This window comes from Watersipora subatra, chromosome 3 (assembly GCF_963576615.1).
Source record: "Watersipora subatra chromosome 3, tzWatSuba1.1, whole genome shotgun sequence".
Classification (NCBI taxonomy): Eukaryota; Metazoa; Bryozoa; class Gymnolaemata; order Cheilostomatida; family Watersiporidae; genus Watersipora; species Watersipora subatra.
The window spans coordinates 13,857,747-13,873,833 of record NC_088710.1 but is presented as its reverse complement, the minus strand read 5'-3'; the positions used below and the strand labels follow the sequence as shown (position 1 = coordinate 13,873,833).

Sequence of the window (16,087 nt, the reverse complement as noted above, 5' to 3'; positions counted from 1 at the left end):
TCGCGGATAAAAAGGAGCGATAATACAAAAACTTACTGTAATAAATGGTTAATGCTTGATTAATGCTACTACATTCGTTAGCTCATAAAATTGTACAATAAATATAAGAATACCACATATGTCATGTGTTGTGTTACGTTAATTTTATAAATGGCCTCGTTTGATTCACCACTGAAAACTAGTCCAAAGGGTGGCAGATCACCTCAAGTGGTTTCTAACATACCGAGACAAGACTCCTCTGGTACTCTTAAAACCACGATTTTTCTTGGTCGAAATCCTACTATTGTTCCAAAGGGACCGTTTTATCTTTGCAAAGATTTACCAGGTAATACTTCAAGACAAACCACTATTTAGAATGTTTAAATTGTTGTAACAGTGGATTTATTACATCCACCCGATTTCACGAAGGCATGAGCGCGAGTGTTTGATTAAGACTCGGTTCTTTTTACTCAGCTAAATTCAATAACCTTCAAGAACATTTTGTGTAAGTGACTGATTAAAGTTTAATAAGTTTAACATTGTCTCAGACCGAATTTTAAAACCTAGTCAGAAGTCACACAGAACTTAAGTTTTTTATGGCAGTCTTTGAATATTTTTCTTGATAGGCTTTAAAAAGTGTGAGTTATCAATCCCATACAATTTTTGTAAAATTGAAGTTGTTTGCACTTTGCATCAAAAAAGTTGGCTTTAATTTCTCATTTGTTTTTGTAGTTTTAAATTTTAAATACATGTACTGCGTGCCACCCGTCATTCATAAGCCTACTATATATATACTGGTATGTATTTTGAATATAAAAATGTATTTGCAAAATTTTACTTGTGTTGAAACTAAACTTTTCAAATGATGTTCACATATATGAAGTATGCTATAGTTTGGACCTTGGCTTACTTATGGTTAAAAGGAGCATTCATGCAATCAGAGCTGACTAAAATACTCTAGCTCATATTCTTTTAATTCATTATCTTTTAGCTGCCGGTTGCTTTCAGTTTGCTCACATTTCTCAATCTGCTCAATCAATCCATCACAAATTTAGCTCACAAAATTTCTCAAGCTATTTGAAATCTATTATTCTAGAACCTTCTGAAGTGACTGGCTCCATGAACCTGATTCATCATCATGGCCTTCAGAATGCTTATGCTAAATTCTGTGGTAAGAAAATGAAAGAAGAGTTGAGTTCTGTTCTCTCACTACCTGGCAGCATCAACCTTAGTGCCTCTGATGAGAGCAGGTTAATAATTTCTAATTATTATTTTCCTTTTTTGTAGTTGGTCCACTATAGTATAACGGTTAGTGTCATCTTTTTTATTAGTTATTTTAATTGTTGTTTTATTGTTGTTAGTAGCGAACTAACTGATGTTCACTTATACTAATTATTTAAAATTTGTAATATGTCCAACATAGTATAACACAGCGTGTGGCAGAACAATGAAAATGTACAATCGATACAATGATCAATAAATAAATGTACTGATCAATCGTGTATTGATTAAATGAGTAAATTAAATTGATTAAATCATTTGCTATAGCTTATTGGATAAAATATGCTAGTAACTTTTACTATTTCGCGATCTATCGTGAAGTGATTCATATCATCTTATGCTATTTTTACCAAAAGGTATACAAGAACTCAAGTTAGTATGTAAATCTTTATTTGTTCAACAAGTTTTGTTACGAAAGTTGTTAATCTATAACAGTTATCTATTGAACAAACAAGTATCTCACGATTACATTGGAAATCTTGGAACCACGAAATTACTTAGACCATCACCGTTGGTTTGCAAGTTCAGACTCTATATAATACAGGTCTCCGGCACAAAATCTAATACATCAATTACTAATCGCCTGTGGTAGTTGCAGTCTGTTGTTTTAATTCTCTTCATGGCAAGTCTATTGTCTAATACTCGATCAACTTTTAACATAAAATTTGTTAGTTTGTTTTATAAGTATACTCATTTATTGACAAGGCCTGACACAAGAGTTTTTTGTTATAAAATATTTATTATTTTAGTATATATTTGTTTAAATCATTGTGTTACTTTTAGATATAAGGTTACACATTGTAAATAAAATGCTGTGAAACCATAAGGTGTGTAAGTAATAGCAAGGTTTTGAATATATAGTTTTAATAGCAAGCTGATTCTGCCAGATTGAGACTCAGACTGGCATTCACTTAGGGTAAATCCTAACAAAATTCTTCATGGACCAGTTTAGCCTGTGGTCCTGCTCATTAGTTGTGCTCTGGAGAGCGATAACTGTGAGTTCTGAAAGGTTATTGCTATTTCACAGCTCCTTGCGGTCATTAATAGACCGACCACCAATCACAGGCAAAGAACTTGTACCTTTATCGAGCAGCCAGCTTGCAGGATTCCGTCTGCACCCAGGACAGGTATTAATCAGCTTATACAGCCTCTCAATGCTAATTTAGCCTCTTATCAAAAATCCAGCTCTTACATTTCTAGCGAAGTTAATTATATTAGTTAACTAGCTGTGCTACCCGTCATTGCCTGGGTATTAAAATTAGCTTATAAACAATGATAGGTAATGAGAGTTGTCTGACACATTGCCAAATGATAATTTGAGTAAGCTTACTAATAAGAGCTACTTTTCTCCGTAATGTTACGCCATCACTTTGTGTCATGACCGAAAGCGGTAGCGTTATTGCTCACATATAGCGACATATATCGCCTGAATGCATCAAGCTTGTATGGCTGAATTGGTAAGGTGTCGGACTGGTGAACTGGAGGGTTAGAGATCAAATCTTCTGCGATATGGATGCTTTATTCCAAGATTTCAATAGCAAATTTGAGAAAGATTGTTTGCCATCTTTTGAAACAATAAAATGTTGAACCACTAGTAGATCTGCACAGTTTGAGATTTAATGCTTTATTTTCAACAAGAAGTTTAGGAATCTTTTTATTGATGACTACTATGTGTAAGCACCTGCTGGTCAGTGTCAGGATGCAGGATTTGTTAGTTGTGGCATGTAAATGCACAGCATGTATTTATTAATTGAACTCTGCGTGACCGTTTCCCTAATAGAAGATGTATGAAATTTGTCTCTTCCCAGTTTCATGTTGCATATTTCAGTTTATTCTCGGAGTATTTATTTAAAGCGTATTATTATTTATTATTATTTATTAGCGTATTGGATATTTTAGCTACCTGAGCAGCACCGATTATTTGCTCCACAAAAAAAACCGAAGAGATCAAAACTTGAAGTAAACCCAGGAACCAGTGCAATGACCTACCAGCCACCCGGTAGGTGCTGTAGGGTGCATAACTAGTAGGTTTCTTTTACAGGATGTACATTAACTTATTATTTAGCGGGTGTCCTCTAGTGGATATCGTATAAAATAGACCATTTAATACGCAATGTTAGTAAAACACAGCTGCGCTTTAAGGCATACATTTATCTTAATGAAGAATGTTCAAGGCACTGTCGCTAGCTTATCAAAGGGTAGAGAAGATAACTTCAATTGCCTGTATTGATATAATTTGTTTTTCATTTTAACCTTCTAAAAAGAGTTCTATGGATAACATGCTTTTAATGATGTGTATATTTTATTACATGCTGCCTGTTCTCATTCTTTTTTCACGTTAGCTTCTTTATCCATTTCCTATCATTCCACCATTTCTATTTACATTCACTCTCCTCGCACTCAGTCTTTTTTTAAAAGTTCTTCTTGCTTTCTTGTACTGTCTCAATCTGTCACTGATACTCGCCACTTTAACTATCGATACTCCTTGTTTACTTGAGTCATTTCTTCTTGGTCAGCGTTCTAGAAAATTCTAGGAGCAGGTTTGGATATTTACTCATCTAATCTGATATAGATGAAGCGGCTGAGGGAAAGAGAGTTAGAGAAAAGAAGAAGAGCCAAAGAGACAAGCCTAAGAAACGTAAAGATAAAAAGAAAAAGAAAGAAAAAGATAAGGGTAAATATCATTACTCGTGTTTCATAACAATTTCATCAGTAGTTGTCTCCTCTTAGTACCTGTTTCCACTTTTTCATTAGCTTTTAACTTACCAATTGTCTAGTTAAAATGACCATGCCAGTTTATTCATTTGTAATTTTTTGTTGCTGTTTATTGGCTGTAAGCACGTTTGTAAAATCACATCAAAAGCTGTAGTTGAGAAGGCTCATAGACTTTGAAGGTAAGGTACACTATCACTACTATAGAGTTGAGAAATCTATGACTGCAATTCTTTACAGTATGTGTCTGTGAATAAATATAATTAATGAACATAAAGTTACTCTTATCAGCTAGAAAAGGAAAATAAATGTGCTGATGACTCATTAAAAACATGTCAAAAAGGTTATTCATAATACATGTACATGTCATATGTTTATTGTACATGTTGTATTATGAACAGAATACATGTAAATGTATTATGCTTATTGTACATGTACACATATTATGTTTATTGCACATGTACATGTATTATGAATATGTTGCGTTCAGGGAAGCGTGCACCTTTAATGTCAATTTACATCGAATTTTTCATTTTCCTTCTAGACTGCAAAATCTACGCTACAAAGAAAAATATTTTATATTTTAATAGAGTAAAACAAAAATGCCTACTATATATATTTACTATTGTAAAAAAAGATCTCTGTTTGGCCATCCATTTCTCCGAAGCCAGGGTTAATGGTTAGAATAAAAAATTGATTTTAATGAAACTCCGATTCGGTATATTTAAATCAGTAAACCGACACTACTCTACCGCCTGCGTCAATTGCCTTTAGGTATTACTTAATAATTGTGCAGCTACATTCTCTGCGCTTTATGGGCACGATTTGAGGATCTCTCACTGCTCAGAATATGGAAATTGCTAACGAAAAGATCAAGGTGATGCTGGGGTTGAGATGTTTTCTGTTTCAAATTAAAGCAAACCAGATTTTTTTGGCTGTAAACAGAATCTCGTCTGTAAATCAATTGTAACAAAAATTCCTTGAATTAATTGATCTAGACTGATGCTATAATGCTCAGAGCTTTAGTGTATCTGCTCCAAGTATAAACTAGATGATATAGAGCAGACAACTCTAATATTTTTCTGCAGCTTGCTCGTAGCTAAAGTTTTAAAGCAAAGATTATAGACGTTAGACTCACTACTTAGTAGCCAAACTAACTGAGGAGTATTGGGTATTTAAAGCAGTTTATTTCAGCAGAGACAAGTTCCTTATACAGGGTGAACACGTTGAGGTTGGCTGGGCTCAGGCTAGCATCAGTATTTATGATTTTCTAGATTGTTTCATTAACTGAGCAATTTAGATATTGTTACAATGATATGAATGTAAATGTACAGATATGGCTCAGCAGAAACTTGGAAATGTGCCTAAAATTTGGGATGTGTCTTTCTAAATGTTATTTCGACTGCTCATATATCTCTTCTGGCGAGGTGGTTGTTGGTGGTTGGAAGGAGGTTGTTCATGGTTGGTTTTTTGTTTCGAGTTTTTGTTCTGGTTCCAAGATGTTTTTGCCTCACATACCTTCATTCTCACAATAACTGCTATAGAGAAATGTATAGGCTGTTATATATATATATATATATATATATATATATATATATATATATATATCTGGGAGCCTAAGAGAGACAACTCAGAGTTGGTGATAGAGAGATGTATCTCTATCCCAGAGTTGGTGATAGAGATTCGTCTCTCTTAGACTTTGTAAGCTTTAGGTTAAAATAACTTTATAAATGGCTTGGAAGATTCTTCAAGTATACTATCCGCAGACATTTGCCCAAAATTTTTTTAAATTTTATATAGTTGCTGTTTTACTGCTAAGAGCAACGTTACTTTCTCCCTTTATTCTACCACTTTATTTTACCATTACTACCACTCATACTAGCCATTTTTAAGACTGTCAAGAAAGGTAGAAGCCTTTTTTATTATTATTCAAGTACTGCAGAACAAAATAATATGAAGGAAAACTGCATACATATGTACTAATTTAAAGAATTATGTTTTAAGAAGTTTTCTGTGAAAATTTTGAGAGATATTTCGAGAGATTTATGCATCTCTCAAAAACTTCATATTTTGAGAGATACATTTGCTCAACATTTTTTATCTTATATCGAAAAGTCCGTATGTTGATAGGATCATAAGTCGAAGTTGACTAATGGTGCTAAAAATTCAAGATAGCTGTTCAAATGTGATATATACCGTATGCTCGTTTAGCTTTCTTTGAACAGAGATTGCTTGCCTTTCTTTTGCAGGGTCTCCATGACACCAAGGAGTCATATGCATAAGACCTCTGACCAGGAGTAGTGGCTGAAAGTTCATATTTATGAGCATGTTTTTATTGCTTGTCTGTAGTTATATATTATATTAGCACACAATACATCGTATATAAACATAACTGACAATGCATAGTTGTACATAGACATAAATGACATATGTATAGTCGCAACATACAGTATATTGGCCAGTCTATTTGATCATTTAATACTATTCACGCATTGGTCCATTTTGCTGTCAGCATAAAATTTACTAGTTACAAAATAATATCATTGGAAATAATTTAAAAAATATAAAATGTTTCTATTATGTTCAACTTGTGAAACAGTTTCTCTATGGATTGATAAGATACAATACACAGTGTGTTGTACGGACAAACCATGTTTAAGTGTTATTTCTTGCTGTTCCATATCTATCCACCCGCATACTTCTTATTTCAGGAGAACTTTTCACTCCGGCTATATTATAACAATAACATTATAACTTTCTCTGAACAATTATCCATCAGTGAAGTGTCACGCTCCAGTCAGTGGCTTGCGGTATTAGCAGACCAGTTAAAACTGCTACAGCTAGAGTTATATGATGTTCAACAGATGAAACCTCAATTGCTTCCAATAAATAATTTTGTAATATCTAGACAGACAAAATAAGGACTGCCTACATCAGTTTACTACAGAGTGTAAAACTAGATATAACGGGGTTCTTCTGCAACGAGTGCTTTAAAAGTTTCATAAATTATACCACATTTAACTTGGTATCCTTTAACTTGGGAATTAACTGGTTTCTAATTGCCATTTATTCCAACATGGAAGCCAATGCTAAACGTCTTCAGAAAGTTTCTTTGAGGTTTGTGGATGGTACTTTTTATAATGTTCCCACATTTCTTGTATTATCCATCCTACAACCACGTCATTCGTGTTTTTAGCGATCATCCTGAGCACGAATATGCCGTCCTGCCGTAGGTAGTCTTCGCAGAATTCTTTTGAAGGTGTGCAATCATCCTTTGCGAAATTCTTGTGCATTATTTTAAGATATTTATGCACATACTGTCGGCGGTTCCTTCTGAAAAGTGTCCACATCCACAGAACAAAGTTCAGAACAGTCGCTATAGAAATGAATACCAGCCAAAACCAGATAAATATGTAAACCTTTTCATTGAAAAGGTTTATAGGTAAGGCACACTGCACGGTGTATGAGTGTATTCGATTGCCAAGAGCTCGGATATCAAAATCGCAAAGAGTTACTCGAGGAAACCTTGGAGACGTCGTCCAGTTCTTACCTTGAGCTATATCTTTTACTACCTCTACTCCGTACAAGTAGTACCCATCGCCTAAGAAAGCGTTTAATAGGAACAGCTGTCCGATTCCATTTGCGATGTACAAAATTTTAACAAATAGATAGAGCATTATTAAATAGTTTCCATATCGTTTTCCACATATGATGAAGCAGTTTCGAGCGATGCTTTGGCGAAGGTTGGCAAAACATCCTGTACGATACTCTTGTTGTGATCGGAGGGCTCTGTCTAAATTTTTGACAATATACTTAATAGTATTCTCTCCTACTCCATAGCCGCCGTGTTTTTTTCCAGTCACTACCGACACAATTTTGTTTACGTTAATCCCACTCTGATTGTTCAGCGTTTGCCATACCATACTCGGCGCTAAACAGAGAATAGCTTGCAAAAAGATCACGATAGGCACCCACTGGTAGTAAGCAATTTTTACATCCTTATTATCATCTCGGTTTGGTATCGCCTCATCCATCGGCACGTAGTAGGTATTGCTGATCCAACAGATTTTGTTGGTATATTCGATCCATTCATGAGAAAACTCTGCTGGTGCCCAGCACGATATTGAGTCACCGACATACTGACGAGTGCTGATAATGATACCCAGTACTATGAAGATAAACATTGTATATCGGCTGTTGAGACGGTCGACGCAGTCGTCATCATACCGTCGATTCAATCCGGAGACTTCCGTCAACGGATAGAGAGCTTCGAGGAGAGTCATTCTAAAAGGGAAATACATGAAACGTTAGAACTTTATATAATAACTTAGCACGCATATCTTTAAAACTTTCTCCTTACTGAGCCTGTGCCTGAGACAGACTTGCTCACAGTTTGTACTCCATAGCGCAGGGTTACCGTATCCTAGGCTAAATTCGATTCTGTTATTATTACGTCAAACCGAGCTTTAATGTCTGTTAGTCTCACTCGCATGTCGATTATTGACACATTGTATTTATTCAGGCAGCAAACTTTGTGCTCTGAAACTGTTTTCCCCAAGGTCACTTGCAATGATTAAATTATGAAATTATAGTTTTCTTGTGTTGTGCATAGTGAGTTCTTCTGTCTAGTGTTCTAATCACATGGCATTAAAAACATTGCTAGTCTAGTGAATTGCATTCTTATTTTTACTCTATGGCAAGCTGTAGCCTCAACTGCACTGACCACTCATTAAAAAGAGCAATCCCAATGTTTTCCTTCGTCTATAGATGAGTCTGCCAAAATCATCATGTGGCAGCCACCCAGGTGGACATTGGTCTAAATTCAATGGTCCCCCTTTCGCAGCCCAATTAGTAACAAGTAAATAACTTTTTTTGCAAACCCAAATAATTTAGTAACACTGGTTATTTGAGCAGTAGTTTGAATGCAGCCTTCGGAAAAGGATGCGCTTGCTGTTCTGTATTGATATTTAGAAGTACATATGAAATAATAGTTAACAAGATAGACCAAGCTACTAAATAAGAGCTAAAAGGGTTGTTTTATTTTTACTTCTATTGTTATGCAATTATTCACAAACATTCGTGTCATACATTGGTTATTATTCTTCGTGAGAAGTTATTTACTATGTATACGATACACGATTTGTATATCAATTTATCAATTTCATATTATCACATATTATCGTGTGGACTCATCTTATGTTAAACCCACTATTTTGTAAATTTCACAGTGTTTCGTTCAAAGTTGTTTCTGTGTAATTTGGAAATACATATATATAAAGAACATTATAACTTTCTCTGAACAAACATCCATCAGTGAAGTTTCACGCTCCAGTCAGTAGCTTGCAGTATTAGCAGACCAGTTAAAACTGCTACAGCTAGAGTTATTTGATGTTCAACAGATGTAACCTCAATGGCTTCCAATAAATAGTTTTGTAATATCTAGACAGACCCACAATCCAGCTAGTTATTAGTAGTAGATGTTTAAGACAATGATGAAGTCAGTCATTTAATAAATGTTATTTTCTTTTTTGTCATTTTATAAAATAAATTAGATATGTTCTATGCAAATAAATCTTGTATTACAAAAGTGCAAAAATTAGGAAGTTTTTTGTATAAAAGTCATGTGTTGTTATTGATTATTTAAAGACTTTCATGATCACAACCAAAATATTGCATCATAACGCGTACGCATTCACAATTTCAATACTGCAAAGGTACCCAGGCCGGGGTACTACCTTTTTCGTTTAAGCAGCTATATCTATATTCAAGCTTCCTAGGCTTTTTATGTGTGAATGTATAACTTTCCACAATGCACCATTATAGATACAATCTCACCTGTGTAGCCATAAAAATGCTATAAACAAGTTATCTCAAGGCTTTCAGCTCTTCGTGTTTCTAACTCATAGTCAACACACAACTGAAAAACTAATGTTCACCAACCACAGCACCAGGTATATATATTCAAGTAGTAAGTGTTTTAGTTTGTTTCTGAACTCGATAAGCTTCGTGTTATACATTTAGCAAACAGCGCTAAGTATGCTCTAATAACGTATAATATGATTAAAATTTCAATAAATCAATGAAGCAGGGTGTATAGCATTTACGTATGTGTAGCTTAGATTGTTAAGGTTGTGATAGGATAAAAAATAGTCCTATATAAAAATGTGTAGCAGCCATAATAAAGCTTAAATTAAAAAGTTGGGTAATTTTAGGCCAAAAAATTTTGTGAATGTTATTATCTGTACCCAGTAGTATGCGTTTTTTCAAGACATACAAAACAGTTGGTATACAAAAAGCAAGATTCATTGAATAACTTTAATATGAAAATACTTTCTCTTTACTTTTATACTAGTTGGGAAACAATCTTGTTAACTGAATGAGTTATATAATAATGTAACAATAATATGATAACAATGTTGTTGTCTGTTAATAAAGCAATTAATTTAGTTGAGTGCATAACTGAGTTCAGAATGTTGCCTGCTATAAAGTATGTTGATTTACAAAGAAACGGCAAGAACTTTGTAGCTTTGTACAGCTTTATACTTTCTAGCTTTGTAGTAAGTGCATCGATAGCTTTGTACTACCGATCACGTATTCCAGCTTACTACACTATCAGTAATCACATCACAAAATCTTTAAACATATTCTCTTATCCCAAACTTTCTCATTTTTGCATTTGTGTCACAGGTTTTAAAATTCTGTGTAAACTATGCATAAACTATGCCCTGAATATTTGTATTTATCCTTCCACATATGACAAACATCGTTTTCTCTTTTGTGACACCAACTTACTACATACACCATAATAAGTTTTAATTTAGTTTATGAACCTTCTGTAACTACAGCCTTCAATTCATTTTCCAAATCCTGCAAAAGTATTAGATTACCAACTATTAAAACACTTTTCTTCAACTCACTCAATAATTCCTGACTTCTGTTTTTTCTTTTTGTTCTCTCTTTTGGCATGTAATAAAAAACTTCCTTTTGTAATACATACATTATCAGTTTTAAAAATATATCAAAATATTAAAGAATCAGTTGTGATAAGTTTTTCTAAACTATGAGTGGCAGCGAGAGAAGCTCTGTGAGCAGCACTCTGTAGTGTGTAATGAGCTTTGAGCTCTTCTGTATACTCGACAATAATGTAATTCACTCCAAAAACATGCAAACTGCCTGTCAAACTTTCTTAACTTTGCACCAAATCAATTTTTATTGTTTACTTTGCGAGTTTTCAGAAAAAATCATTAAATTTGTCATTGGATCAGCTTTAAAAGCAGGTAAGTAACATGCAATTGGTACACAAGCAGATACCACTTTAAACTAGTGTTTCTATACACCTGTCAAAAATGTCATGTGCGCACACACATACAAACTGCCTGTTTATATTAAGTGTAACAATGCCATAGTCTGAGTTGACTTCATGTGTTTTAGAATAAATACTGATTCTAACCTAGCTTCTAAAAGCACAAGTACATATACATAGTATATAAACAGACTTGAACAAATATAAAACTGTCAGTTTTGACCAATCCATTGCGAGCATGAGTCAGTGGTCGGGTTGTAATTATATACAAACTACAGAACTGATATTCTCTATAAAACATATAAAGCCAATGTATCTTACCTTTTTCAAAAATTTAGAAGAGCAAATTTAAAAAAAAATATGTTAGACAACTCTGTGAAATCTGTCTACTCATTTCGTTAGGTTGTTTACTGCAGAGGATGAAAACAAGCGTAACCACAGTGAAACTGGATGATTTCCTCATGTCTCACCAGATACAAGTGATACAGTTGTTACGCAGTTTTGACAGCGATCAATAATCTATGCTGACACAAAAAAGTTTGCATAAGCGCACGCATTGATGTTTTCTAATGCTTGTGTTAGCATTTGTTTCAATAAATTGTCTTTACTAATCAGTATATCAGTAGAAGCGTGACAGCAAAGTTGTGTACATGTATCCATGGTTCCGGAGTCACCCATTATTGATGTTGTATAGATGAGCAAAGTTAACATTGTTCTAATATCAATTGAGAGCATTGTTCATTAGAATATAACAACAATAGGATCTTCCTGCCATAAAAATTCTCTGAGTCAAAAACGACAAGTATATTGTTATCAGTTGCTCTCACAATAATCTGCACTTGTAAACCTCTATGACAATGAGTGAACAGTGGCACTTACAGATATTGGTGCTTTGGTATGTTCTACCTTCTACTGTCTCATCGGAAGAGTAAGCATAATAAAATGACAGGTGTCACAATGTTGTGTCTCATAGCATAAACTTTGCTTTTCATTATCAGCAAACATCACTAAGAAAAGAAAATGACAAAATAACTTGGATAAATTAAAGCCGTATTTTGAATGGCATTAAGAGATATATTTTTAGTGTAATATCTAAAATATGATTTATACATTTTACACCATCCATAGACTACAGCTGGCTAGTTGACATCATATAAAACTCTTTTGATAGGAGAAATATAACTTTTCTTTAATACAAGAGTCAACCATGACAAAATCGTTAGATATACATGTATTATGTTTCTAATCAGGTTAAATATGTCTCATCAACAAACCGTTGTATGATGTAATACACTATAACTTATTGATCTTATGTGCCATCTTAACCCAACATTAACTGCTTTGCCGATTTGAAAAGTATCATATATTTAAAGTATAAAATAGTTATTTCTCTGCTTGAAGTCTGTAAAAGTTGATGTGCTATTGCTTGCATAATAATTTCCTAGTTTAGTAACACAAAGTTAACCAGAGTAAAACTGTTACAGAAATGCTGGCACAAAATCTTGTCTCATGTATTTTGTGTTTTACTGACTTCATGCTTTTGAGAATGCAAATTGACACACTTTGCAAAGCACTGTTATTCTCTATCATAAAAAAGCTTGTTTATAGTAAATAAGTTTATATATCACTTGTATAGACTAAAACCATTACTAAAATGTAAAGTGGTTTTAGGAGTATCTATTATTCTGTTTTTCTGAGCTACTAAAAGTTTTGTGCAGCCACCTGCAGTCTTCAGGTTTTAAAGAGATAAAAAACATTTTTTAAAACAATTTCATACTTTTATTAATTTTCTGTGCATGTAGTTTATCATAAATAAAAAAAACATGTAGTTTATCATAAATGAAAGAAACTGATGATTTTTTGATTGAAAGTCATACCCTTTATCATCATGATCTTAAACGATTGGCGTGTTAGTCGGCTTACCATTTATATAGTTCTGTGTAAAAATTATAACAAAAAACTTTTCTTCTTAACGTTTTATAAAAGAGCTGTACAATAGAAGCAAAGATAACATTTGCCTGTTGTTGATGATGACGTTGGTCAGGCCTCGGTTTTGGAACATCTCTGATTATGAACAAGTAGGAGTTCAAACAAAAAATTGAAGATTGTTTTAATTCAGAAATTGCTACAAATGTTTTCTCTTTCGATATTTTAAGAGCTCAACTGGTATGTGAAAACATTTTAATTGTGGCTTACTATATACTGAATGTATTTTATATTTTGTGTTTTGTGTAGTATATTGAGTCCTAATAAAACCTCCACAGCAAGTGAACATAGTTAAAGTCTACATTTTTTAATTTTACACAAAAATCTGAGGAGAAAAGGCTCCAGTTCGAGCTGCTACAGATCTGATGTGATAATATATTACCCAGCCTAACCTACTCTATTAATTAAATATTTATGAGAAATTCAGTGTGAATTATATTGTTCACTGCTTTTTAATTGACAGGTTATGATGTAAATCTAAAATGTAATCTAAAAACAATGAAGAACTCATTTTCTAGTTTTGGAAAGAGCTAAAATTATTTAGATTATTTGATATGAAAAACATCATTTTGAAATTTTAACAAAATGTTTTTAAAAAGCCCTTTTGAAAGAATTTCATTCAAACACCGAGCTTTGACCACATAGCAAAATAATTGTGCTATAAAGAGCAAAATTGATAAGCAGAATGAAGAAAACATGGGAAAGCTGAATGATAATGGCGCACCTATTACAGACATTCAGCCATATATTCACAGCTGAACTGACCGACATTTGAATATACATATAATGGAAAGCATTGTCTACAGTACAGGTTTCTATTAATCAATGATACAAGACGTGATGCCATGATGTAAATCAATAATTTAGCTGATGGTAAACATGACTATGTTTCAAGTATTGATCTATAGCATTCTCTCTTTCCTTTGGCGTTACATAGCCTATAATATGCTGAAGGAGTCTGTGTAATTTGGGTAACCCAAGCTTAATTTTTGGATAACTGAAGATGCTTTTGGGTCGTCTAGGCACACTCTAAAAGGGTACGAGTGACATTACTAATCGTCGTTTATAAGGGTAGACTATGTGAAATTGTTGAGACCTCTGCTTTTATGTCAGCTCGGGGTTATCCTCTAAACATAAATTTTTAGGGTAAATGGTAACGATGTATTCGCTCTTTTGAGTCAAGAAAGATGAGCGAACAAGTTCTATAGTCACATTTTTAGTGCAGGTGAAAAAATCTACAGCTACATTTGTAATGGAAAAAGACAACAATTTCTGTGATTGCGTATGCTCTATTAATTTTACCACCTCATTACCATGAGGTCAGATAACAAGGGTCTCTTAATCAAAAGTCAACATAGCCAATACAACATCAGTCTTTAGTATAATAAGAACTGTGTCCGTCTGTCTGTCTGTCTGTCTAAAACCACACTGAGAGCATTCGAAAAAACGATTGCACTGCACAATAGTCCAACCCAGATATTCAGTTTCTCGGCCAAGCACACTACTATCTGCACAACAATTATCTTCCTACATCGTGGAATGATTGTGCACATACATAGGTATTAGTTAGTTAGTTAGTTAGTTACTAGCACAGAGTACTATTTTAAATAATAAATATGCATAATATAAGAGTCGAATTACACCATTAATTGATAAAACAGCAGCATTTGGTGTTGGTGATGCAGTGGTCATTGATAAAGTTGGGTAGATGTCCTCCAATATTCCTCTATAGTGAATTGAAGGTAGGTTGTCGAAAGACCAAAACAACTAAATGTGATGCAATGTTAAGACTCTCAGTCTACAGATGCCCGATAATTTGACAACTAGACCGACCAAATATTCAAGGCCAGCAGAGGTTAAGTGAATCTGATGACCAGATAAGAGTTTGTTTGCTTCCTCTGCTGAAACCAATCATTATATACATGTATTTTTTGGTTATGTAAATTTGCTGTTCTGTGGTTAATGGAATTTTCTGTCGTGATTGTTTGACTCAGCCTGGCTCGCTGATCGATCCTCAATGACATATCCAACATAATTACTCAACTAAAGAGTAAATACATTATATTATATTTAAATAGCTTAGTTTACCACATACAGCTTAATATTTATCAGATAGTACAGATTTTACGCAAGGGCCTATGCTCATTTCCCTCACATGTATTTTACAGCCAGGTAAGATAAAATGGAAACCCTTTTTTCAAACAATAAATGTTATTGTAAGGCTGCTGAATGCAAGTTTTTCAGAAATGGCTGATCGAACAGCCCTTCTTCAAAACTTACTAAAAGAGAGGCAATATTTGCGTTAGTGTCATTGGATGAGCAAAAGTTACAAGAATACATTTCAAGTAGGGTTTTGGTGAGCCATTATTAAAAAGCCTTGAGTTAGTTTCTGTTTTATATTTTAATGGCACTAGCACCCTGACTGACCAAAGATGGAAGAGTTGCTCACGTAGCTGCACAAAACCAGAATTGGCTGTAAATGTCACAACTGTCTGAGGTAGATACTACTCCATTAGACATTCACAGTAGAAGGTCCAAAATATGGGCAATCACACACGGAACAGCAAGATATAAGCATGTAAACCTGAGAGTATATCAATTAGTACCCTGGCAGTCTAATGTATGAGATCGTCGGGTGTGCCAATAAAGCACAGAGAGCGAATAAGTGCACTGAGGCGTGTGATCGGTGCACGTGTTACATTGTTGGATTCCCAATGCACCAACGCTGAATGTCACGAGTTCAAATCCCATTTATAGCGATCTTTTTTCACAACCTCTAAATGGTGGCTTCAAACAGACACAGTTTCTATTATTGTATCACAGTAA

General features: G+C 33.9%; 2 protein-coding genes across 2 annotated transcripts; one reads left to right on the top strand and one right to left on the bottom strand.

Annotated features, from left to right (window-relative positions):
• The first annotated feature begins 30 nt into the window (after window positions 1-30).
• LOC137391118 (mediator of RNA polymerase II transcription subunit 19-like) lies at window positions 31-6,657 on the top strand. Its single transcript, XM_068077482.1, has 6 exons — window positions 31-325; window positions 1,076-1,229; window positions 2,288-2,387; window positions 3,160-3,259; window positions 3,833-3,934; window positions 6,222-6,657. Exons 1-6 carry the CDS (start codon window positions 151-153, stop codon window positions 6,230-6,232), a joined length of 642 nt encoding a protein of 213 aa, XP_067933583.1. The 5' UTR covers window positions 31-150; the 3' UTR covers window positions 6,233-6,657.
• Window positions 6,658-7,061: 404 nt separating this feature from the next.
• LOC137391760 (innexin unc-9-like) lies at window positions 7,062-8,255 on the bottom strand. Its single transcript, XM_068078293.1, has one exon. It carries the CDS (start codon window positions 8,253-8,255, stop codon window positions 7,062-7,064), a length of 1,194 nt encoding a protein of 397 aa, XP_067934394.1.
• Between the last annotated feature and the right edge of the window lie 7,832 nt (window positions 8,256-16,087).